The sequence below is a fragment of the Amblyraja radiata genome, chromosome 22 (genome assembly GCF_010909765.2).
Source record: "Amblyraja radiata isolate CabotCenter1 chromosome 22, sAmbRad1.1.pri, whole genome shotgun sequence".
Taxonomy (NCBI): domain Eukaryota; kingdom Metazoa; phylum Chordata; class Chondrichthyes; order Rajiformes; family Rajidae; genus Amblyraja; species Amblyraja radiata.
Genome location: NC_045977.1, coordinates 23,982,292 through 24,009,749, shown reverse-complemented (window position 1 = coordinate 24,009,749; position 27,458 = coordinate 23,982,292). Strand labels below are relative to the sequence as shown.

Sequence of the window (27,458 nt, the reverse complement as noted above, 5' to 3'; positions counted from 1 at the left end):
TCCTATCTTGGACACATGACAATAAAACTCTCTTGACTTGATATTTCTATCAGGTCTCTCCTCAGCCTCCAGCTTTCCAGAGATATCAATCCAGGTCAACTTCTCCCTGACTCTGAAATCCCCTAGCCTAGGCATCATTGTGTGGGACAATTATTAACCTCGGACAGATCGCATTGTCCATGAACACAAATCTCCAGCTCATGTCTTGAGGGAAAGGCACAGCATTGGGAAGAAGCTGACTCAGTGACACATGCTGGAGGGGAGAACCATTTGGATGGGTTGCTATAGCAACTATAGCATCTCCATCACATCTTTCACTGTATGAATAACATCACAAACTCCATGAGAAACGTTTGGAGTCAGTGACAACGCCAGTCTCAGCTGTAACTGTGACCCTAGCTCTGCCTGTGGTGACCCTAGCCCTGCCTGTAGTGACCCTAGCCCTGCCTGTAGTGACCCTAGCCCTGCCTGTAGTGACCCTAGCCCTGCCTGTTGTGCCCTTGCTGTGGGTGTTGTGTGGTGACCCTAGCCCTGCTTGCAGTTCCGTGTTGCCACAGTGTACACTCCCTGCAAGGAGCGTTCTGTGCGGTGACCCTGAACAGGCTGGGCCCAGCCCCGGCAACACAGTCACTACAAACCTGGCACTCAGTCCCCGGATCAGCACCTGACTGCCGACTGGGCCTTTTACTGAAGATTTTCACATCATCTCAATGGCACAAACCAGCCCCATCCCAATGTTATGCTTCAATAATTCCGAACACCCTTCAGCACAGAGACAGGCCTTCGGGCCACCATGTCCATGCTGGTTAAAATAGAGGTTAATGGCCGATAATACCCAGAGCATGGAACATACTGAGTGAGATCCATTTAGACTGGAGTGGTTATACATAGAACAGTACAGCACAGGATGGGCCCCTCAGCCCGCAATGTTTTTGCGAAACATGTTGCCAAGTTAAACAAATCTCCTCTGCTGCACATGATCCATATACCTCCATTCCCTGCATATCCAAAAGCCTATTAAATGCCACTTTCGTATCTGCCTCCACCACCAGTGCATTCCAGGCCCCACCAGCGTGCAAATATTTGTCCTGCACATCTCCATTAACATTTCCACCTCTCACCTTAGAGCTATGCCCTCTCGTGTTGGGCATTTCTACCCTGGGAAAAAGGTTCTGACTGTCTACCCCAATTATGCCTCTCATAATTTAATATACTTCAATTGTATGTTTATGGTAACCTTTATGTATTTATCTGTCTTGCTTTTTTCCCCATATGGCTGTATGGTAATTTGCGTATCACTGTACACGTGACAATAAAAGACCTTTGAAGTATCCCCTCAACCACTGATGTTCCAGATAAAACAATCCAAGTCTATCCAACCTCTCCACGTAGCTGAAAGCCTCCAATCCAGGCAGCATTCTAGTAAATCTTCAAAGCCCTTCCCAAAGCCTCCATATCCTTCCTGTAATCGGGCGACCAGAACTTCATGCAATACTCAAAATGCAGGCTAACCAAAGTCCTATAGAGCTGCACATGACTTTCGGACTCTTATATTCAATGCTCTTAGCAATAAATGCAAGCATCTTCTTTGCCACTTTCTCTACTTGTGCTGCCATCTTCAGTGATCTATGAACTGGATTCCATGATCCCACTTCATTGCTGTTAAGAGTCTTGTGTAGTTACAGCTCACCTAACAGACTTGACTCCAGCTGACTGTTCGATGGTAGCTGCTCCCAGTCACTTGTGCACCACATTTGTGACACCACACCTTGTGTCTGGGATGCAACACAGCGTGAGGTTTGCCCGCGTGGACTTGAAGACAAAGAGCGAAGACATGTGATTTAGCTTCCACTGGTCTCCTGGTTCAGATGCTTATGGGTCATGAACATCAACATTGGTCTCTCGAGGCTCAGTCCTGCTCCACCATTCGGAACGGCCCACTCCTTGTATACAGTTAAAGAGGCGGACAGCACACAACAGGGCCTTTGCCCACCACATCCATGCCGACCATTGTATCCATTTACACTAATTCCAAGTAACTATTAACAAGTAACTAGGATTTGTGACTGGTGATTGATGGTCGGTGTAGGCTCGGTGGGCCGAAGGTCCTGTTTCTATGCTTCTTCTCTAAACTAAACTAAAACTAGGGGGAGCAAAGAAGAGACAAGAAGTGGCAGCAGTGGGCAAGGCTAAGGAGCATTTGATGTCAATAAGAGGAGTGAGGAGTGCCCATCAGGGACCAAAGTGTGTGGTTGGAGGATGTAGATGAGGTCTGAATGGACAAAGGACATTGTCGGTGAGACAGGAAACTGCAGATGCTGGAATCTCGAGCAAAACACAAACCGTTAGAGGTTCAGCAGCATCTGTGGAGCGGATGGACAATTGACATTTCATGTTGGGACCCTTAATATAGACTGAAAGGGCATTGTCGGGTATCTAAGACCAAAGGCACTGATTTAAGGTGAGGTGTAAGAGGTTTAGATGGATTCTGAGGAAGTGCTTTTTCACCCAGAGGGTGGTTGGAGTCTAGACATTGCCTGAGGGGATGGTGGAGACAGAGACCCTCACTATGACTAAGAGGCTTGAATCGTAAGGCATAGTAGAATGCAGACCATACACTTATATGGACCAAATACTTTTTTCTTTGGAGCGTAGGGGACCTTATTGAGGTGCATGAGATTATGAGGGGCATGGATAAAGTGAACACTCACAGCCTTAGGTTAGAGGATTCTAAATCTAGAGGGCACAGACTTTAGGTGAAAGGGGAGATATTTAAGAGGGTTCCCAGGGCAACGTTCACTCAGAGGGTAGTCCTTATCTGGAATGAGCTGCCAGAGGAAGTGATAGAAAGGGATAGTATTATGACTTTTAAAAGACATTTAGATAGATGTATGGATAGGACGGGTTTAGAAGGACATTGGCCAAATCCAGGCAAATGGGACAAGCCCAGTATGCCTACTTGGCCAGTATAAATGAAGTGGGCCGAAAGGCCTGTTTCTTGGCTGTACAGCTTCTGAATCACTGACAGAGAAGTCTACAGATCCAGCACTGGTGAATGGGATAGATGTAGATGGGTCAGCATGGATAGGATGGGCTGAAGGGCTGAGTTCACTAACTATAACACTTGATGACTCTATCTACAGGACAGGGTCTCTCCATCCATCAAGCCAACCGCAGAACAGCCTCTTGCTTTGACCCAACTCAGCTACTGAAATATCGCTGCAGGGAGAGACCGGAGTGCAATCATGTTTGAAGTTCACTTTTATTTATTCGTTGGCTGAGGTTTTGTAATCTGTTGTTTAAAGGGTTCAATTAACAGCGTCTGCCTGCATGTGCGATTCATTTGTTGGCTGCCACGCAGCTGTGAAATTTTACTGACTTCATAAAAGGAGAGAATAGCGTTGAGCGTCCCACACACGTTCTGTGGGCATCCAGAGCCACATCTGCAACCACTTCCACCGTAAACACCCCTCATGGCCCAGCAATGATCCCTGCACCTCTGCCTGTGGCTGCGGAGAACCCACCTTGACCTGCTCTACCCCCGTTCCCCGGGCTGCCGCTCAGCCGGACACAGCCAGGGAGGAGGGTCTCGCCTGCTGTTCCCTGGGCAACACCTCTGGGCCCTGGGGGATCAGTCTGCTCCCATCACAGATGCAACTGGACGAGTCCCCCTGCTGAGTATGAAGCTCGACGATGCTGCAGTCAGCAAACCTCGCGTGGCAGCTAGGGCAGTCGCAGGAGATGCAACGCCTGCCCTTCCCCCCCACAACCCCGGGACACAAACCATCCCACCAGCCGAAGCTGCAATTCATAGAGTTCATAGATGCATGGTAACAGGCCCTTCGGCCCAATTCCTCCATGCCAACCATAATGCCCAGCTAACCAAGTTGCATTTGCCCGTGTCTGACCCATATCCCTGTGAACCTTTCCTATCCATGTACCTGTCCAAGTGCCTATTTTACTTCGGAGTCACATGAGTGACTACGTGAAGACCCCGCCAGCACTCATGCGCGACATAGCGTCTCACGCAGTGCAACAGCGACGGGCGGGGGAAGAGCTCTCCCGCGGCAAAGTTTAAAACGGGACCTGCAGGTAAGTTAATCTTATTCTGAGGTCGTTTATTCTGAACCCTTGCTGTGTTCTCTGTTTCAGCAAACATGGACAAGAGAAGGAAAGTAAAGAAGGTCGTTCATCCCGTACGACTGTGGTGGACCAGGAAGGTTCCAGCAGTGGGGGGGTGACCGACGGCACCAGGACCGCATTCCCTGCGGTCCACAGTCACCGACTTAAACACTGCCCAGCCAAGCCCAACTCCGCAAGCTGCCCAGCTTGAAACAACGCAGCGGGCTGGAGGCAAGGCGAAGCAGAAGTCGGTCCGGCCGATAGACTCAGACGAATCCGGTCAGGAGGACGCGCTGCCCGAGAGCAGCAAAGGTGACCGTCTATCCCGCATGGAGCGGTTGATGGAGCAGATGCTCCAGCGAGACTTGCTCCGGGAGATGGAGCAAGCTCGCCATGGGAGTGCTCGCACACCCACAACAGCACCGTATTCGGCACTGTCCATCGCATCTCCCTCGACAGAGGGGAGCTTTGGGGGCTAGGGCTGGGCTGGCCTGGAAGAGGGGCTCGTGGCTGAAGATACCAGCAGTGTGCTGGGGGTGCAGGGCCAGGAAGAGCTGCTGGGAGTGGTCAACAAGTTTGCGGTAACACCGCGAGCGGGACAGCCATTGCAGGCCAAACTGGCGGCCGGTATAGACTACCTGTCCTTCCACCCTCTGCAGGAACAGGTAGTCAATGAAACAATGGACAAATATATACCTCCGGAGAACTGCATCTCACTAAATGTACCCGCCGTCAACAGCCAAATCTGGGGGTACATTGGGCTGGGCATAAGGGCCCAGGAGGTGAAGCTCCAGAAAGTATTAAAACCTGACTTCAGCCATAACGTCCTATGCCCGTTCCGTTGATGGGGTCGAAATGACGGATAACCAACAGGACACACTGGCCCTACTGTGTAACACACAGTATGAAATAAACGGCCTATGGAAGAACGCCATCAAACCTGCCCTCAACCTCAAATTCGCAGGGTTGTGCAAAACTGCAACTGCACAGCCACAGATACTGCTGTTTGGAAAAGACTTGTCCAAGCAAGTAAAAGAACTAGACGAAGAGTCTAAAGCCGTTGGGCTTATGAGGGCAGCTGCAGGAACGAGCAAAACCACACACCCCAGGCGGCAGCACCCCTATGCATCCACCAGCAGGCATCAACACCAGGGTGCTGGTGAATGCATGAGGGCCGCACATCAACCACAAAGGTCTTTATTAGGCCAAGGCCCAGAGCGGCCCTCATGGAAGATGCGCCAACCCCACACTCCGGCGCCTCAACCAGTGAAGAAACAGAGGTCGAAGAAATGAACATACTACCGGTAACCATAGAGGTAGGTGGGTCTGGTTCCTTCCAGAACATAAAAGGTGTAGGTCCTGTACTAACAGGGGGAAGGTTACACTTGTTTTTGGAAGCATGGAGGATTATTACATCAGATAAATATATACTACAAAGTATTCAGGGACACAAAATTGATTTCATCCAAAAAGGTATGCCACCAGTTCAACATGTACCTGACAGGGAGTTTGTACTCTCACAATGGGAGAAATTCAAAGGACATGCAGAACTGGTGAGGTTACATGCTGAAGGAATTATAGAGAGAACGGAGCATGACTCTCTGGAATTTGTATCGAACATTTTTACCAAAACCAAGAAAGATGGTGGATTTCGCATCATCCTAGGCTTAACTAGACTGAATACATTTGTTAAGTATATACATTTCAAAATGGAAACATTTGTTACTGCCAAACAATTAGTTTCCGAAGGATACTTCATGGCATGCATTGACTTAAAAGATGCATACTATTCAGTACCCATTCATAAGGATCATCGTAGATACCTAAAATTTAACTGGATGGGGCAACTAGGGCAGCATAAAGCATTGCCTAATGAGTTAACATCAGCCCCAAGACTATTTACCAAGATATTGAAACCAGCCTTGGCAATACTAAGGAAACAAAAACATATTGTTATGACATATCTTGATGATATTTTGATTGTGGGGAAAACCCTGGAATTAGCTAAATCAGCGGTTTTAGCTACCAAACATCTGTTTGAAACACTGGGGTTTATCATACATCCAGATAAATTTAAGTTGACACCATCCACAACTATGGACTATCTGGGATTTACAATTAACTCTGTCCATATGTCTGTAACGTTGCCAAAGGACAAAGCAGCAGATTTGGTGGAAGCCTGCAACAAATTGATTGTTACTAATCAACCATCTATTCGACAGGTGGCAAAAGTAATTGGGAAATTAGTAGCAGCATTTCCAGCTACTCAGTTTGGACCTTTGCATTATCAAAATTTACAAAGGGCAAAGGTGCAAGCGATAAAACAACATACAGGCCATTTCGATCGACCTATGCAATTACCAGCCAAAGCAATTTCGGAGTTACAATGGTGGAAGGAAAATATTTGGCATAGTTCCAGCCCCATCGTTATCAGTAACCCATCACTCACATTATAAACGGATGCCAGTGCTCAGGGCTGGGGAGCAACTAACACTATATCTAGTACTGGTGGTAGATGGAACATACAGGAATCATCACTACTACAGACACTGGGTATAAATTACTTAGAAATGTTGGGTGCGTTTTATGGGCTAAAAGCTTACTATTCAACTATGCACCATTTGCATGGCCGCCTACAAATTGATAATACCACGGTGGTGGCTTATATTAATCATATGGGTGGAATAAATCGATATTGTGTAAACAAAGAAAATAATGCTCCTTCGGGCTAAATTATATTGCAGAACTAAAAATTCTTTCTGCAAACACTGCAGGTTTGGCGATCGGCTTATTATAAAATATTTCGAAAGTCTTTTCCGTAGACCATCCTGCTGTCGCCAGAATATGGTCCATTGTGTGATCCATGTACTCCAAGCAAGATCTCACCAACGCCTTGTACAACTGCAACATAACGTCCAAAACGTCTGTACTCAATACCCTGGCTGATGAAGGCCAGCGGACTGGAAGCCTTCTGTACCACCCAAGATTCACCTGTATTTCTTCTAATTGTTTTATCCTTAATCTGTGCTTTGTCCAGTCCACGTACATATTCAAATCTCGGAGTCATTCTCACAACAACCTCGAACCCCTTGAGTTGTACCATGCCTTGCACTGTTTGGTTGTACAAGCCCATCTATTCTTCCCACATAGTTTCTCGATTCCACCGAACTTGACCCCACGTGACCTTTTGAGCCGGGGGTCTCTATCCAATTCCTTGGTGTCAAAGCTGACTGTCTTGTTTCCATTTTGCCCACTTCCCCTAAATGTTAATTATTCTGCAATAATTAATTGCTGACTTTTGCAGTCACAACTCTGTAACAGCTGTCACAATACACTCAAGTTCTATCTATGCTGCTAATTCACTTATCTTGTTCTAAATGCTGTGAGGATTCAAACAGTCTTGTTGACGATTCTCCATTCTTGCACCAAATCGGTGGCAATAAAACTCACACTAACTTGCATTGGTCTAACTGGTATTAAAGTGGAAAGTGCTGGAAATATCCATCAAGTCGGGCAGTATCCGTGGAGATGGGACATTTTCCTCCCATGTCATCAGGTGCTATGATGAGGCTAATTTCTCACACAGATTATCTCACACCCCACACCTTCATCTCTCTGCCCCCGTGGCTCTCTGCATTCTAGGTGAGCATTCTACCCCATGTAGCAGAGCCCAGTGTTGAGGGAGTGCAGCACTCCCCTCAAACACCCAGAGCTCCCCCCAAACTCCCCCAACAGACGGTGACACCTCACTGATGTGGAACCTTGCTGAGTGTCAATATCCCCCAGTTTTGCCCACATTCCACCCGCGCCTACACTTCACACCTCCAAGGCTGAGGCCGGCATTGCAGCAACATGCAAGGTGCTACAGGAATTTAAACCAGTGCTCTGTTCATTTTCAAGAGTTCCTGATTTAGCACCAACATCCATAACTGTGAGAACAAATAATGTATGTGCCGAATATGATGCCACGTTAAACTAATCTGTGCCTGCACCTGACCCATATTAATATTCAGGAATGTTTCATTGTCATATATACTGAAGCAGAACAATGAAATTATTACTTGTAGTGACATAACAGGTTTGTAAACACAGTATCCCTCCAGTCCCTATATATGCATGTGCTAATCTAAAAGCCTCTGAAACACCACTATTGTATCTGCCTTCATCACCACCCCTGGCAGCAAGTACCAGCCCCCTACCACCCTCGGTGTAATAAAACTGCCCAGCACACCTCCTTTAAACGTTGCCCCTTTCTTTAGCATCAACTTCCATAATCCTTGCAACATAGAAGAGTAAAGCAGAGGAACAGGCCCTTCGGCCCACGATGTTTGCTGTAGGTCATGCTGTACTCTTGGTGACTGTATCCTATCTGGGTGTGTCGAGTCCCGTCAGTCTCCCAAGGCCCTTGAGCTCTCCACACTTGGCCAAGAGCAACAAAACCCGATGTCATGAACACCCCCAGCCACCGATGTACAGCAGCACACCAGCCTCACCCCTTACTGGCACAGCACATTGCCCTCACCCTCACACACTGGCCTCACCCTCACCCTCACACACTGGCCTCACCCTCAACCTCACACACTGGCCTCACCCTCACACACTGGCCTCACCCTCACCCTCACCAACACACACTGGCCTCATCCTCACCAACACACACTGGCCTCACCCTCACCAACACACACTGGCCTCACCCTCACCCGCACACACTGGCCTCACCCTCACCAACACACACTGGCCTCACCCCTATCAACACACACTGCACACCGACCTCACACCTCACCGACACACCGGCACAGTAGCCTCTCCCTTCCCTCTGAACCTGCCCACCCTCTCCCCACCCACGCAGTGATTGCCAAGGAGAGGTGAGAGCTCAGGGTTGGCAAGTGTTACTAGAACAGCAGGAAGGATCAGGGTTAATGGGGAGAAGGTTCAGAGGCAGGGGGGAGAGAAGCCGGGGAGAGTCAGGAGGCGAGGGGAGGAGGGAGTTAGAGCAGTGGTCAGTGGAGGAGTGAGTACGTGGGGACCTGGGGAGGTAGTGCCTGAGGGGAGAAGCTGTGCAGAGAGGGTTGGCAGTGTGAGGGGAAGGCAGGGGGTGAGCGGGATCACACTTACCAGTCCAAGCTGAGCGAACGGGGGCGGGGACGGGGGCGGGAGCGGGGCAGGGGTTCCACACTCACTGCAGACCCGGCGCCATTCACTCTGTCCTTGCGGCTGAGCGGCAGAACCAGTCTCAGCTTACTGCTCTCCAGCCTGGGCAGGGAGAAGAAGTCATGGTTAAACTCAGAGCGTCCAACGTTGGCAGGGGCGGGCTGGGGAGGGAGGGTACCCCAGCCAGTGAATGCAGGCGGCTGTCCTGGGCTGCACCTGGTTCCCATGGCACTGAGGTCCAAACATCTCCAACCCATCATCTCCAACCCATCATCTCCAGCCCAACATCCCCAGCCCACAGACACAGGCAGTGTACGTGGCTCCATCCCCGGTGTGGACACACCGAAACGACACGCCTCTTGCAGTCTCGGTGTGGACACGCATTGACCACACGCCTGTTGCACCCCTGGTGTGGACACACACAGACTGCATGCCTGCCACATATCATTCCCCAACATCCCCATCAACTGCATCGCTACAACTGCAGTGTCAAACTGAGGAACTGCACAACTGCCCAGTGTGGGATTGAACCAGGAATCACAATGGTAGTTCTCATTCTTTAGTGAGTGATAGGTTAGAGTGTGTTGCGATAGAACGTAGAACACAGAACAGTGCAGCACAGGAACGGGCCCTTCGGCCCACAATGTCCATGCCGAACATGATGGCAGGTTAAACTAATCTCCTCTGCCTGAGCGTGATCCATATCCCTCCATTCCCTGCTTATCCATGTACCTATCTAAAAGCTTAAACGCCACTGTCTACTCTGCCCCCACCACCACCTCCGGCAGTGCATTCCAGGTCCCACCACCCACGTGTAAAAAAACTTGTCCTGCACATCTTCTTCAAACTTTTCCCTCTCAAATTAAAGCTATGCCCTTTCGTCCTGCCATTTCCACGCTGAGAAAAGACTCTGACTCTGCCCTTACTTTATTGTCATATGTGTAGTTGAGTTGTGGAATGAAAGGGCAGGGGGACGACAGCAGCCGGGGGTGTGGGCACACACCTCTTGGGAGGGGAAAGATTTGAAGAAAATTTGGAGAAAACCTCTGATGAAATCGATGCAGGATAAAGATGGTCTGTACGGACCTTTCAGTCTGAATTTACCGGCCATTTGCTGTTCGCTGGGCTGCTCAACCGGAAGAAGTTGTTCATTAACTCAGCGGCGCTGCCTGACCAGGAATAAAACCCTCACAGCACCTGGCCATACCTGCCCCACACTGACAACCCCATTACCCACTCATCCTCCCCTCATTACCCCCATCCTCACATTACCCACACCCTCCCCCCACATTGCCTGTTCACCTCTCCCATTACCCCCTACCCTCCCCTCACCCTCTCCTTCCCTCCCCTCGTTACCCCATCCTCCCCTCATTACCCCATCCTCCCCTCATTACCCCATCCTCCCCTCGTTACCCCATCCTCCCCTCGTTACCTCATCCTTCCCTCGTTCTCCACCGGGAATGCATCACGTTCCCGGTGGAGACGGGTCAACCATCAGGAGCATTGGTCAATCACACCCTCCCCAGAGGTATCCTCACTCCTGCTCTCGTTCCCTACCCTTTAACTCCAGAACTCCACCACTCGTGTAATAATAAAATCACGTGAGGCATTGACGGGGTAGACAGTCGCAACCTTTTCCCAGGGTAGAAACTTCAAAGACTGGAGGGCATAGCTATAAGGTGAGAGGGGGAAAGTTTAAAGGAGATGTGCGGGGCAGGTTTTTTACACAGAGAGTGCTGGGTGTGGAACGTGCTGCCGGGGATGGTCTGTGCTGAAGGGAAACGCTGACCACTGGTCAGTGGTCACATTCCTGACAACAGGAGAGAATGGCAGGAACATCTGTCCACAGCTGGTTGTGTCCACAAACTTATATTGTCAACATGAGCCTCTCTTTTCAAAGGAAGCTCTCAATTGGTGTCTTTGAACCCGCAGCTGCGAGCCAGTATTAGGGGGCAAGCCGGCCCCCCACCCTCCACAGCTCCTCACACACTGTCCACCCTCTAGCCCCACACACTGTCCACCCTCCACCCCCACACACTGTCCACCGTCTACCCCCACACAGCCATCACTGACCATCTCCAGCCACAGACCGAGGTTCCACAGGCTGTCAGACCCTCGGGCCAGAGTCTGACCTCCAAGAGTGCGGCGAGGTACCTGACCGAGGTTTCACCCCCACCCTCACCACCCCGCCCCGGGCATCTCCCCACACCTGCCCCTCACTCGCCTGACGCCCACACTCCTGTCTCCCTGCACCGCGGGCCAGCACTTGCTTTAGAGTTCCCTCTCCCTGAGGCTGAGGCGAGTGACTGGCCGGGCCTCAGCCTCACCGGCACTGTGCCTCTCTGGGACACTCTCACCGGCACTCTGTCTCTGGGACTCTATGACACCGGGGTCTGTGCGTCGCCAGGACTGTGTACCAGCAGCACCGTGCTCCTCACTGGACTGTGTCTCTCCGACACCCTGCCTTGCCGGGACTGTGTCTCACCTGACAGTGCTCCTCAGCGGGACAATCTCTCACCGGACTGTGCTCCTCACCGGACTGGGCTCCTCACTGGACTGGGCTCCTCACCGGACTGGGCTCCTCACCGGACTGGGCTCCTCACCGGACTGGGCTCCTCACCGGGCTGGGCTCCTCACCGGACTGGGCTCCTCGGCAGGACTATCTGTCACCGGGACTGTGTGCCGCCGGCGCTGTGTACCTCTCCGGGACTGTGCCTCGCTGGGACTGTGCTCCCTGTGAGACTCTCTCCTGTGGCACACCACAAGCACTCGTTGTATATTTTATTTCTTTTCAAAGCTTGCTCCCATGGTGATGAGATTAGTCAAAAAAGCAGCGGTCACGTGACCCGAATTCCTCCGGTGGGGAAGAGTCAGCCAGCTTCTTTACATAATGACTCAGTATTGTTCTGCCACACTCACTCACTCACACTCACACACACACACACACACACACACAGTCCCTCCGACTGAACAACCCAACAACAGTCATCTCCACAACACACGGGAAGAGGGAAGGGACCGTGTCCCGGAGTACGGGGACGGCAGTGTTTTGGGGGGTTCACAAATGAAGTCACCCCCCACCCACCGAGAATCCATCACTAACAGCACCGGCCCCCTCCCCGACCCACACCCCCCTCCCCCACCCACAGCCCCCTCCCCGACCCACACCCCTCTCCCCCACCCACAACCCTCTCCCCCACCCACACCCTCATCCCCGACCCACACCCCCCTCCCCCACCCACAGCCCCCTCCCCCCCCCACACCCCTCCCCCCGACCCACAGCCCCCCGTCCCCCATCCACACCCCCCTCCCGACCCCTCTCCCCCACCCACAATCCACTCCCCCGCCCACAACCCCCTCCCTGACCACACCCCCGTCCTTCATCCACAGCCCTGACCCACAGCCCCCTCCCACCTCAACCCTCTCCAAAGCGACCAGAATCTGCCCTTGCTCACCCCCCAACCCTCAGCTGAGAGGCCGGGAAGGGAATCCGGCCTGGGATTGGCCTGGGATTAACCTGGGACTGGCCTGGAAGTGGCCTGGAAGCAGCCTGAGACTGGTCTGGGACTGGTTTCAGACCCCAGACTCGCATCTCAGCTTACCGTCTCCGAGGGGCGATGTCTGAGGGGGAATGAGTCCAGGGGGAGAGTATCTCCGGGAACAATGCTCTCACACACATCTTCAACACAAGAGACAACACTGCCAACACAAGTGGTGGACTCAGCACAGTCCACCACAGGCACAGCCCTCCCCACCATCGAATGCATCAACACCAGGCGCTGCCTCAAGACAGGGACATCTCTCGTCAAGGATACCCACCATCCGGGCCAAGCTCTCTTCCCTCTGCTATCGTCGGGCAGGAGGTACAGAAACCTGAAGCTGCTGAACCGACCCACACAACTCAAATCCCACCTCAGCAGTCTAACCTCTTGTAGACTACAGTGGACTTGTTTTCTAACTGCACATTTTTGCACTAAATAGCTTGTTTTTGCTTTCATGTTCGTTTCACTGTCTTATATAACTTCTGCCTATGTACTTGTCAAGCTAGATTTCTACTGTACCTGTACCTCAATGTACGGCACATCTGACGGTAAATTGCACTTGACCTGTCACCATGAAGACCAGTTAATCAGTAACCCCTGGATGCACTTCACACCCACCATCCGCATCTTTGGACACCCTGTGCGTAGGTAGAGGAGAGGGTAGGGCTGAAGATGTCCTGGTTGGGTCGCTCCTTGGCCTGGCCAAGCTGGCCATCCGCGAGTCACGGTGCCAGGCAGAAGAGGGCTCTGCCCGAGCCGGCTGCCTGCCCCTTTTCTGGAGTTACGTCCGTGCCCGGGTGGTACTAGAAAAGGACTACACGCTGTCCACGGGCACCCTGGTAGATTTCCGGGACCGCTGGGTTGTATTATAGTTATTTGAAAATTTAGTGTCTTAGATAATTTGGTAATTTTGTACTATGGTGATGGGTGTGTTGCCACGGTTTTGTTTTGTAACTATTATTTTGTATCGTACTTGAATAAATTATTTCTAATACAAAAAGATCAGTAACCTCTTCACACTGCACACATTGAGGTCTCACCAAAAGGCTAAATGTTCCTACAATATTATTACTGCCACTGGCACTGTTACTGCCACTGTTACTGCCACCATTACTGCCACTGTTATTATCACCGTTACCGCCTCGGTCATTGTCACCGTTACTGCCACTGTTACTGTCACCGTTACTGCCACCGTTACTGCCACTGTTACTGTCACCGTTACTGCCACCGTTACTGCCACTGTTACTGTCACCGTTACTGCCACTGTTACTGTCACCGTTACTGCCACTGTTACTGCCACTGTTACTGTCACCGTTACTGCCACTGTTACTGCCACTGTTACTGTCACCGTTACTGCCACTGTTACTGTCACCGTTACTGCCACTGTTACTGTCACCGTTACTGCCACTGTTACTGTCACCGTTACTGCCACTGTTACTGCCACTGTTACTGCCACCGTTACTGCCACTGTTACTGTCACCGTTACTGCCACCATTACTGCCACTGTTACTGCCACCATTACTGCCACTGGCACTGTTACTGCCACTGTTACTGTCACTAATACTGTCACCGTTACTGCCACTGTTACTGCCACTATTACTGCCACCATTACTGCCACCAATACTGCCACCGTTACTGCCACTATTACTGCCACTGTTACTGTCACCGTTACTGTCACCGTTACTGCCACTGTTACTGCCACTATTGCTGCCACTGTTACTGCCACTATTACTGCCACCATTACTGCCACCATTACTGCCACTGTTACAGCCACTGTTACTGCCACCGTTACTGCCACGGTTACTGCCACTGTTACTGCCACCGTTACTGCCACTGTTACTGTCCCCGTTACTGCCACTGTTATTGTCACCGTTACTGCCACCGTTACTGTCACCGTTACTGCCACTGTTACTGTCACCGTTACTGCCACCGTTACTGCCACCGTTACTGCCACTGTTACTGTCACCGTTACTGCCACCGTTACTGCCACCGTTACTGCCACTGTTATTGTCACCGTTACTGCCACCGTTACTGCCACCGTTACTGCCACTGTTACTGCCACCGTTACTGCCACTGTTACTGCCACTGTTACTGTCACCGTTACTGCCACCGTTACTGCCACTGTTACTGTCACCGTTACTGTCACCGTTACTGCCACCGTTACTGCCACTGTTACTGCCACCGTTACTGCCACCGTTACTGCCACTGTTACTGTCACCGTTACTGCCACTGTTACTGCCACCGTTACTGCCACTGTTACTGCCACCGTTACTATCACCGTTACTGCCACTGTTACTGCCACTGTTACTGTCACCGTTACTGCCACTGTTACTGCCACCGTTACTGTCACTGTTACTGTCACCATTACTGTCACTGTTACTGTCACCGTTACTGCCACTGTTACTGTCACTGTTACTGTCACCGTTACTGCCACTGTTACTGTCACTGTTACTGCCACCGTTACTGCCACTGTTACTGTCACCGTTACTGCCACCGTTACTGCCACCGTTACTGCCACTGTTACTGCCACCGTTACTGCCACTGTTACTGTCACCGTTACTGCCACCGTTACTGCCACTGTTATTGTCACCGTTACAATTCTGCCGGGATGAATTGGGTTTTGAAGTGGGAAGGTGGATGGGGTTGTGAATGGCAGTCCTTGGTGCGGGGGTGGGGATTTGGGGTGTTACCCCCTCACACCGCGCATCACTGATCTCAGTCTCTGTCATGCCCCTTGCTGTGCAGACACTCAGGGAATTTCCCCCCCTTAGCCCCTCCTTCACTCCCAGTCTGTGAAACAAATTCCCAAACATTCCAGAAACCCGGCACCATTCTCTGGAACAATTAAAGTCGTGTCGCCATCTGCTTGCAATTTACTGACGAGTGTGACAAACACGGAAACTGGCGCAGAAAATCCCAACCAAGCTGTCTTCCTCCACCCCTCACCTCCACCTCCCCATGCCCGAGAGGGGCAGATTAAACGTTCTCGTCGCCCCCCCGAGACCACACTGAGGGGCAAACAGCGGCCGTTACTTGTCAGGCCCATGTTCCAACTCCTCGAGGATCGGGCACTGCTCTGTCAAGGGTGGAACATGAAACAACCTGTGCCCACTGCCCAGCACCACTGGATCACCACCCATTAACAGACAGCATGGTAGAGGTACACCCCACGTTAGGCCAGCGAGACGGGACTGCTCTCTGGGTGAGGGACACTTTCCCAGCCCAGACACCTGCCTCTCTGCTGGTGAAGTAGCTGCGTCTGGGATTAGTTCACTCTTTAGTGTGGGCACCAGCATGTATTGCCCATCCCACTGCCCACACCTGTATCCACCTATCACTCGTCATGATTTGTCCTCCCCAATTTCAATTTCAGCTTCACCCACTACAATCAGCCTGAACAAGGGTCCCGACACAAAACATCACCCATCCACATTCTCCAGAGATGCTGCCTGACCTGCTGAGCCACTCCAGCACTTTGTGTCTTTTTTTGTAAGCCACTATCTGCAGTTCCTTGTTTCTACAAAATCCTCTCCCCACCAATTTGTGGGAGGAGTTTCACATTTCACACATAGCCGGGATTCAGCTAAATCAGCACCAAAACTCTAACTTGGTAACGGCCAGATTTAAAGCTCAGGGTTCCCCGCAGAGAACTGAAGGATGGGTTTAGCAACCTGTAGAGACAGCCACAGCTAAAACCACCCTGGGGGGGCTCTGGGGGAGGGGTTGGGGGGCAGGCAAACGATCCACAGCGACTTTGTTCAGTATGGGAAGAACAAACACAGTGGGTGAGAGAAGTAGTGAATCTGGTCCGGCTTGGCCCGGCCTGGCTCAGGTCAGTGTGGATCCAGCAGGCGGGGGGGGGGGGGGAGGGCAGCCCCTCACTGCAGACAGAGCGGACGAGAGGAGGAGGCAACAAGTGTGATGGGGGGGGGGGGGGGAGGGGGTGTGCAGGCTTAGACACCGGTGCCCCAGAGCAGAGACCAAGGTGCACCTCACATGGGCAGAGCTCCTGCACTCCCTCTCTACCTCTCTCGCCCCTCTGCACCTGCACCCTGATCCCTCTCCCCCCTCCCTGCCTCTCTCCCTCTCTCTCTGACCCCCCTTCCCTGACCCTCCCCCCCTCCCTGCCTCCTCACCCCCCCCTGCTCCTCTTCCCCCTCCCCCCCACACTCACTGTCCTGTCCCTCTGTGGGGAATGAACATGCCACCACCTTCAGCCCCGCAGGAGACGGTGGGTCCCAGATGTCTTTCCCCATCTCGTTGCCCTGGGAGCTCTGGGCCTGAATCATTCCCAACCAGTATTTCTCAGATCTTCATGAATGGGCTCACTGGGACCACACGTGGACAGTAGTTGGCGGTCGGCTGTTGTTTACTGGGCTTGGTCTCTGCATCTGCTTGGCCACCGTGCGTCCGACACAGCTGCCACCAACATCCAGAGCCCGGCCCAGCCCGAGTCAGTGCTGACCACATCTGACATGTCACAGGCACACAGCACAGAAACAGACCCTTACTGACCAAGATGCCCCATCTTCTCTAGTCCCACTTGCCAGCATTTGCCCCATATCCCTCTAAAGCTTTCCTATCCATGTACCTGGCCTAATGTATTTTAATTGGTTTTATAGTACCTGCGTCAACAACCTCCTCTGGCAGCTCGTTCCATATACCTCCCACCTTCGGTGTGAAAAAGTTCCCATTAAATCTTTCCCCTAACCTTAAATCTATGTCCTTTGGTTCTTAATTCCCCTTCTCTGGGTAAAAGGCTCTGTACATTTGCCCTATCAACCTATGCCCTCCAAGGAATAAAGTCCTCGGCTCCCCAACCTCTCCCAGTAGCTCAGGGGTCCTGGCAAAATCTTTGTAAATCTTCTCTGCACCAGCTTAATGACATCCTTCCTATAGCAGGTGACCAAAATTGAACACAATACTCCAAATGAGGCCTCACCAATGTCTGATAAAGCTGCAAAACTCAATACCGTAGGCTACTTTACCACCATGTCTACTTTCGTTGCCACTTTTGGGGAGTTGTGGACTTGGAAGCCAGGATGCCTCTGTCCATCAATGTCGTTAAGGGTGCTGCCATTGATTGTACATTTTCCCCTTACATTTGCCCTCCTGAAGTGCAACACCTCACACTCGCTCGGACATATTGAAGTGCTGAGGAGAAGGTGCGGTGTCACCTGGCTGCGCCGTGGTCCGCAGCTTAGCACGGGGTGCTGCTCACACCAGCGACCGCCTGAAATCAGTCGCCTCGACCGAAACACGGGCCCATGAGATGAACATGGAAAGTGGATCGTATGTCCGACCACTTGGATCTCAAACGGTGTCACAGAGGGTGTTACTTCATAACTTTGCTCAGTACGTTGCTGGGCCCGATCAATAACTGCTGCGCAGTGTAATGGCAGTGAACAGGTTTATGCAGATCATACTGATTGTCCTTGAATGCAGGCAACACATTAGGAATCTATACCAGTGCAGGTGGATTTTTTGAGCAGTGCTGTGAGATGCAGACAGCCACTGTCCATGGATTGGACCCCAACCGTAACCCTAATGAAGGCACCTCCCTGTCAGCGGCTAAAGGCAAGATGTGTAGAAACCCCCGTGACCATTGTGGGCATGAGATCCGTGCTCTGAGGCAATAGTATCTGGAGATACACATCCCTTCTATCTGTGGAGGCAATGTAACACAAGTCCTAGATTTCTGAGAATGCAGGCGAGTGTTTTAATTAATTATACGTCTCATATATTGACCTGCTCCTCTGGCGTTGTGTCTGGGCCGCTGTGAATGTTTGGAATGTACCTAAACAAAGTTAGGCAATGCCCTATTTCAAACTTTGTAAAAACATGGCTAATATTTTAATCCTAAACAAGGCGCAACAGAGCTGTCGAATTCTATTGGAGCAGCCATTCCCTGTGTATCGAGACTGATGTAAGGCGAGCCATTGGCCATTAAAGCCGTGCCCGTGAAAGAGCGGAGCCTCTGCCACACAGCTCCTCGACCTAGGATCGATCCTGATGATGAACCGTCCTCTCACCAACTAGACAGCGCTCCTGATCTCCCATCTACCTCATTGGAGACCCTCGGACCCTCTTTAATTGGACTTTACTGGACTTTACCTTGCACTAAGCGTCATTCCCTTTATCCTGTATCTGTACACTGTGGACAGCTTGATTGTAACTATGTATGAGGAATGGTCTCGACCCGAAACGTCGCCCATTCCTTCTCTCCAGAGATGCTGCCTGTCCCGCTGAGTTACTCCAGCATTTTGTGTCTACCTTAGATTTGAACCAGCATCGGCAGATCTTTCTCACTCATTGTAACCATGTATAGTCTTCCAGTGCACAATGCAGTTAAGCTGCCTGTCCGATCAAGATTCCCTACTCCAGCTCGAGTCAGCGAGTGAGCAGGAAGAGCTGGCGAGTTGTTCTGCTGAAATTCATCACTTACAGGTAAGTGCCAGAGAGAGATACGGCATGGAATCTCAGCACCTCGGTGCGTGTGACTATAGTAATAAACGAAACAAAACTGAAGCCCTCACTCTGACCTCCACGATGATCACACCGGCAAACTCGGCCCTGTCACGCACAGGGTGACCTGCTCCACAGCTGGCACAACTGGCCACATCTGGCCACGCACGTGCTCAATGTGTGCACTGGCCCCTTATCCGTCATTGCCAGCTGTGGACTGGGGCCAGTCACACGCAATGCCTCACCAACACCTCTCACACACGCCACAAACATGCTTCTCCTCGGAACACCGCAGCTCAACGGCCACACCCACCTGTGGGTGAAACAGGCGTGATCACGGTCACGGACTTGTCATGTCACGTACACACACCACGGTCATGTCACAATCACGCCATGGGTATGTCACGGTCACTTCATAGACATGCCACGGACTCATCACGGACATGCCACAAACATGACACGGTCAAGTCAATCATGTCACACACACGTCACAATCACACGGGGCCAGGTTGGTCACCTCACCTTTTCTGCAATGATTCCTTCCTGTCCGCGGACCCCAAACTCTGTAAAAGACAAAGGAGACCCTGGTCAATGAAACACGTATGGGCACCATGCAACATGGGATGGGCACCGCATAACACAGGATAGGCACTATGCAACACGGGATAGGCACTATGCAACACGGGACTGGCACTGCGTAACATGTGATAGGCACTGCGTAACATGGGACGGGCACCATGCAACATTGGATGGGCAACTTGCCACATGGGACGGGCACCCCATAAGACGGCCCAGTGAGAATGGCGGGTTGTGTGTGTAGGTGACACAGACCCACACCACCCCAGAGAGAGGAGGGGGCACCAGGAGATGCAGGTGGGGTGAGTGGACCTCCACACAGACACCCCTGGCAGAGACACGCAGCCTCTGACAACCAGCACCCTGCACACAGTCCCGTCCGTTGAGTGCATGTCTGTACATCTATGTTCATGTGTGTACATGCGTGTTTCACTTGTAGTTGGTACATTTGTCAGGCTATCTATAGTAACCAGTAACACACACACAAACATACACAGGCACAGGCGCACACGCAGACATATAGACATACACAGTCACACACATACACACACATGCAACCACACTGTCACCTCCCTGAGGAACTGTTCTGTAGTGCTGGCAGTGATAAGGTTAACACCAGGTGTGCTGGCAGTGAGAGGGTTAAGGCCAGGTGTGCTGGGGGAAGGAGGGTTAACAACAAGTGTGTTGGCAGTGAGAGCGTTATGACCAGGTTGCTGGGAGTGAGAGGGTTAACACCAGCTGTGCTGGCAGTGAGAGGGTTAATGCCTGGTGTGCTGGTGTGCAGGCAGATGGACAGGCGAACCAGCTCACAGGTGGTGCGTACAGTGTCCAGCACACAGTGTGCACACAGTCCATGCACAGGCAGTGTGTACAGAGTCTATACACAGGCAGTGTGAACACTGATGCCGGTCACACACACACTCCGCGTCCCTCAGGGTTGCTCCCTGGCTCCTGCCCCTCCCACGGGGCTGAGTTCCGTTTCACTCCTTACCCTCCGTGCCAGTGGGAGCAGCTCCGGTTGCTCTGAGGGATTTCCGGGACCGCTAGGCACTGCGCGGGATTGAATGCATCCTCAATAAGGATTGTCATATAGTTGTATAGTACTTTATTTAGTATATTTGTTGGTCTTGTATTATGGTGGTGGGTTTTGTATGGTTTATTTTGTGCTGTCAATATTATTGTAAATAATTGATTAAATAATTTTTGGTGAAAAAATAGTGGGAGCAGCTCCTCAGCGGTTGGAGGGTTGGGGGAGTGTTGGAGGAGCTCTGTCTCCCAGAGCGGGGAGAGGACGGGGAGTGTGAGCCCGAGCCCTGTCTTCCTGCGCCCTGCGGCCTGGCCCCAGCGTGGGAGGGCTCTGGCTGCCCGATGACACGGCACGGGCACTGGGGCGGTGCCTGGCATCGCTGAGCCTCACCGCACCTGGCTCACAGCCAACGGCAGCACATTGCTCTGCTGCAGGAGAGGGAACGTCACCCTGGGGAGAAGGAGTGGAAGGGAGGGCGAGGGGAGGGAGGGGAGGGCGGAGAAGGGAAGATTAGACGGGAGGGGAGGAAATGGGAGGGGAAGTGGGGAGGTTATGGGCAGGGAGGGGAGGGCAAGAGGCGGGGAGGGTGAGGAGATGGGAGGGGAGGGTGAGAAGGGGAAAGGAGGGCAGGGGAGGGGAGGGCGAGGGCAAGAGGAGGAAGGGAGGGGAAGGAAGGTGAGGGGAAGGGAGGGCGGGGGAGGGGAGGGCGATGGGAGCTGTGCCACACACCACCCACAAGCAGCCCCACACCTATCAGCACATGGGACAGCTCACGACCAGCTGTTGGCAGCTGGCTCCCTACCAGCCGCACAGCTGTTGCAGTCACCAGCTGTGGACAGACCACACCCCCACCTTCCCCTCCCCTCCACCTCCCTTCTGCTTTCCCTCTCTATCCCCTACCCCTTCCCAGTTCTCCCACTAGTCTTAAGGGGCTGCCCCACTTGGGCAACCTAATTGGCGAGTTTAGAAGAGTTTAGGAGAGTTTGAAAAAAATGTCATGTTAAGACCTCCTTCGACTATGTTGAAGACCAGCTTCGACCAGTTATGACTAACTTCGGGAAAATTGGACACCGAATAGTGGAGAGTGAAGACGACCTCCTTCAACCTCCCATCGACTATGATGAAGACTATCTACGACTACTTTCGACTGCCCTTGATTACCTACGACTAACATGCCGACCTACTACGACCTACTACAACTAAATCTACGGGTAAAAAAAGTATCGATTTTTTCCATGGCGACCTTTTCTTACCCACGGGCATTTTTCAACATGTTGCAAAATACTCTGCGACCTAGCTGGGGCCTCGAGTACAAGGGGACAACTCTCGAGCATGAAGGAGAGTTACAAAGACCTCCTTTGACCTCGTGTCGACCATGCTGCGATATGAGTCGAGGGCAAACTCGCCAGAACTCGCGGATTAGGTCGCCCAAGTTAACCAGAGTCCTATAGAACTACATCATGACTTCCTGATTCTTGTACTCAATGCTGAAGCCAACCATATCCAAAGGCCACAATCAGTTCCTTGGTTTTGCTGGTGTTGAGGGCCAGGTTATTATGCTGGCACCATTTGGTCAGTCGGTCGATCTCTCTTCTATACTGTGACTCGTCCCCATCAGTGATACGTCCCACAACAGTGGTGTCGTCAGCGAACTTGATGACGGAGTTCGCACTATGACCGGCTACGCAGTCATGAGTATAGAGTGAGTACAGCAGGGGGCTGAGCACGCAGCCTTGAGGTGCTCCCGTGCTGATTGTTATCGAGGCTGACACATTTCCACCAATACGAACAGTCTGTGGTCTGTGAATGAGGAAGTTGAGGATCCAATTGCAGAGGGATGCGCAGAGACCCAGTTCTGTGAGTTTGGTAACCAGCTTTACCACTCTATCTGCTTGTGTTGCCACTTTCAGTGAGTTGTAGACTTGGACCCTAAGATCCCTCTGTACATCAATGCTGTTAATCATGCCATTAACTATATATTTTTCCTCTAACATTCAACCTCCCAAAGTAACACAGGAAGTTAATGCATAGATTAACCTGCCATTTCAGTGCTCCATTCTGCATTTGATCAATATCCTGGTGTACACTTTGAACAGGTGCAGAGAAGATTCAAAAGGGATCCGTGGCACAAGGTCACAAACGACATAGCTCCCTCTCTACACCGGGTGTTACCATGACTGGAGGGATTGAATTATAAGGAGAGGCTGGAGAGCTGGAGCATAGGAAGCTGAGGGGTGACCTTGTAAAGGTTTATAATGTCATGAGGTAAGGTGAATGGGCAACGGGGTCAAAAACTAGAGGGTGTAGGCTTAAAGTGAGAGGGGTAAGATTTAAAAGGGACCTGAAAGGCAACTTCTTCATACAGAGGGTGGTGGGTAGATAGAACAAGCTGCCAGAGGAGATATTGGAAGAGATATAAAGGTATATTGATTGGAAAGGTTCAGAGGGATATGGGCCAAATGCAGGGAAATTAGGCTAGAGCATGTAGACATCATGGTCGGCATGAATGTGTTGGGCCACATAGTACAACTTTATGGTGATATCTCTGTCTGCAATGACCACATGTTGCTCACGGGAGCCTCGGCAGGCTTCAGGACTGCATCTTGTGTCTGAACAAGCTGCAACGTCCTCGGTATTGAGTTGTCCAGTTTGGCCAACTCGCTTTTCCTTCTCTCTGTGTCCGAGCCGGCCTGACAACATTGCAGCTCAGTCTTTCTGTTTCTGTTCTTGTGCCACAGCCTTGTGAATAGCAACAGGTCAGTTACCCCCACAAGGAAACAGAACATGCTTGACTTTCCCATTGATCTACCTGGTCCCCCTCCACCAGATGTTCCGCTCTCTCTCCTCCCGTCCTCCGTCCCTCCGCCACCATCTCCCCCACATTAGCGTGTCATACGTGAGGTGCAACTCTTCCCCCTTCACAGATGCTGCCTGACGTTACGTGAGGATGGTGTTGGGCGGGGAGACCAGTCCCCCCCCCACCACAACCCATAACATGCTCCTCTGGGTGGGGGAGGAGGGTGGGTCTGTTGCAGCCGCTGGAATCCCATCGCAAGGCCAAGGGAAGGAGAAGCAGCAGCTGGCCTGGTGCCGGCTCCACCTCTCGATGAGACAGTGGGACGTGTTGGCCACTGACCCCATGTGGAGTCTCAGCGTGAGCTCACACTCTCCCCAGTGCCTGTCCTGAGCTTGAGTAGCAGAGGGCAACTCTGGGGGGTGGGGGTGGGGGGAGATCAGTGCCCCCCACCCCTGCTGGTGGGTGGGGAGAGGTTGGTAAATCCGCACGTATTTCGGGTCGCCCATGTTTATATCTGCTGTCTGCACAGGATCACCAAACACAGGCAATCCTTCTGAGAGGCGGTTACTCAGAAAACATCGCGTCAGGCTCTGTGCAAAGTTTATACAGGACGGTGCAATATCTCCGAAATATTTAGCCCAGAAACAAAAAGTTAATCCATTAGTTGAGCCGCGTCGCCAGAATACGTTCAGAATTTAAAAAAACGGAATATATACAGGCCACGTAAGTGTTTGTAGCATTACTGGTGGGGAGGGGGCTTGTGTATCGCTATCCACGTGTCCCGGGCTGGCACCACGCCAGCTACTCTGCCCCGAGAACGGCGTCCCCCTGAGTCCCACCCCACACCCGAACAGTCCCTTCGGCCCACAATGTGTGTGTCGAGATAAACTGATCTCCTCTCTCTGCACGTGATCTATATCCCTCCATTCCCTGCATATCCATGTGCACATCTTAAAGCTGCTTTTTGACACAGACGCAGTGCTTCTCTCTACCCCAGTATGTTTGGCACCTTCCGTGTGTGTACCTCTGCCTCCACCACCATCCCTGGCAGCACATTCCAGTCCCCCACCACGTCTGTGTAAAGAAATTGCTCCACACATCTTTAAACTTTGCCCATCTCACCTTGAAGCTATGCCCTCCAGCCTTTGACATTTCCAACCTGAGAAAAAGGTTCTGACTGTTTAACTCGTCTATGCCTCTCATAATTGTCTATACTTGTGCCAGGTCTACTTGCCGTTGATGGGCAGCCATCCAGGGAGCAGAGACGCAGTGCGGGAGAATAAGTGTTCATTCCTGTGTTTTGTGAATCCGGCATTCCAGCATCTAATGCCTACCTTGAACAACCCCCCACCCACACGGTGTTTAGTTTCCTCCACGTCTCAGGGGCTGATTCACAAATACATCTTATTATAGAGCGGGGGGCCTGTCACCAGGAGCTGGTCTCCGCACGCTCGCTCGCTCCCTCGCTGCCAGTCTCACAGGCCGCCACCTCAGCCAGGCACGATGACCTGCCTGCAACATCTTACTGCTTTGAAAAGCCTCACTGAAACCTGCTGCAAAAACATTTATGACCAAATTAATAGTCTGGCAATAACAATTGGAAGTCGCAGTGATTATTTTCCACACAAGAGATCAAAGGAAGGAGGCACCAGAACTAATGACACTGGGAGCAGTGAGGAGAAGGGGGTCGGGGTGTCTGCGGACATTCGGAGTCTCACTCAGACATCACAGAGGCTGCCGGTGATCACACGGTGCCCAAGGCATCCTGGGGTGGCAGTCACGGCAACCTAATTCTACCGGCACTCACGGCACAAGGTCACGTGCGACATGGCTCCCTCTACACTGTCCCATCACACACGCCCGGGGTCAGGCACATATTCTACAGAATCCTGTCAGCCACAGTGACAGGTTGGTGCCTCTCTCTGCCCCAGTATGTTCGGCACCTTTCGTGTGTGTACCTAACCCCAAGAATGTGTGATGGGATGACGTAGTGGGAACTTCACCCTGTGTCTGTCACTGGGGGAAGATCCCAGAGTACTGGAGAGTTGCTAATGTAATCCCTTTGTTTAAGAAGGGAAAAATAAATATTCCAGGACAATATATGGCAGTGAAACTCACATCAGTGGTAGGGAAGCTATTGGTGAGGATTCGTAGGGTTAAGACCGCAGGTGGTTTATGTGGAGGGGTAATCTTCACCCACTCTTGGTTCTGGTACTTCTGCCCTGTGCTTATTGCTGGTGGTTGTAAGATGCTTCCTGGGCAGGTGCCCACTGGTGCCCCTGCTGCCGGCCGTGGGTGAGGTGCTGATGGGCTGTCTGCTTGGTGCAGCTCTGACATCGCTGATGAAGCCAGCCTCGTTGGACAAGGGCTGTAATGTAGCCTCTTCTCCGGCGGATCCTTGGCATCCTGCTCCGGGAAACCGGTCCACATCTTCCGGTGAACCAATCCTCAAAGCTGCTTCTGGACAATCAGTCCCCGGGATCACATTTCCCCCAGTTATTGCGTTACCCTTGCTGCAGTCAGTGTCTTCTTCATTCCAGCCACAGGCTCTCTCCGAAGTGTCACTGCTATTGTGGGGGTGGTACAGGGGAGGGGAGGGGCTGTAAACCAGCCCACAGTCTGGCGTTGACAGTTCCTCTCAACCACTCATATTATCATCCTGTGCTAACATCGTGGTTAAGGGGAGAAGAAATGATAATGAGTTGAGAGGGAAAGATAGATGGTTGTTGCCACATAGACTCGCTGGGCTGAATGGCCTCATTCTGCTCCTATAACATATATGAACATGAACTCCCCCCCAACTTACCCCATTCCCCACCTCCCCGCTCACCCACCTAACCTCTCATTCCTCACTCCACTCTAGACACCGGGTCCACAGCTCACCATCTTTCCAGGTCTCCACTATCCTCATATGGACACAAGGTTCTGGAGTAACTCAGCAGGTCAGGCAGCGTCTCAGGAGCAAAAGGATGGGTGATGTATTGGGTTGAGACTCTTCTTCAGACTCCTTCAGAGTCGGGTCCTGACCTGAAACGTCACTCATCCTTTTTCTCCAGAGACGCTGCCTGACCCGCTGAGTTACTCCAATACTTTGTTTCTCTCTGCTGGGATCATTATTTCAAAGCATTTGTCAGAACATCTAATTGTTGTGACAGACTCAAACATTCCTATACGCGGCTTTAATTTTTAATGTTGACTCCTTCTGCCTGAATTGACTTTGTGCATCTATTAACATTAAACCCCTCTGTCCTCTCCTCTCACCACTACAGAAAGGCTGCCCCACCTGGACCCCCTCAGATAACTCGTTCACCTGATCGACCATCACGCCTGTGTGACCGGGTCTCTCCGAGCCGTCTGTTCCCAGTCTCTGGCAAGGTCCCACAAAGGACAGGGTGCAATCACCACCCTGTGCTCTACTTCCTTCCTTCCCTGAAGAGCAGTGTTGGGTTTCCAACCTCCCGATCCGTTGGGGCTGTCTCCAACAGGGCGGGAGTTTTGGAAGCTGATCAGGGATGCATCCTCTGTCGCTGGCCTGCTCTTGCACCCAGGGGTGAAGCCGCCAGCATGGGCAGTGTTTGCTTTCCCAGCCTCCGACTGATATTAATTCCTGTCACAAGACCCTTGCTCGCTCGGTCACCACCATGTTTATTGTGTCTTCAGGTATAAGATGCTTGATTCAACGTCTCAGCCATTTTCTCGATATTCCTTGCTAGTTTACTTTTATATCAACCTTCCCCCTCCCTGCCATTTCTTCAGCTCATCTCTCGTTACTTCCTGAAAC

The 27,458-nt window shown here is 51.8% G+C and overlaps 1 protein-coding gene across 2 annotated transcripts in view; it reads right to left on the bottom strand.

The window, feature by feature from the left end:
• LOC116985759 (ankyrin repeat and fibronectin type-III domain-containing protein 1-like) overlaps window positions 1–27,458 on the bottom strand; it is a 156,106-nt gene that overhangs the window by 38,579 nt on the left and 90,069 nt on the right. The window contains exons 4-5 of one of the 2 annotated variants that reach the window (XM_033040725.1): window positions 19,800–19,840; window positions 9,235–9,372 (exon numbers count right to left, since the gene is read on the bottom strand). In XM_033040725.1, the coding sequence (XP_032896616.1) occupies window positions 9,235–9,372; window positions 19,800–19,840 (179 nt within the window). The remainder of the gene's footprint in view (window positions 1–9,234; window positions 9,373–19,799; window positions 19,841–27,458) is intronic. The other variant, XM_033040726.1, reaches the window with a different exon arrangement.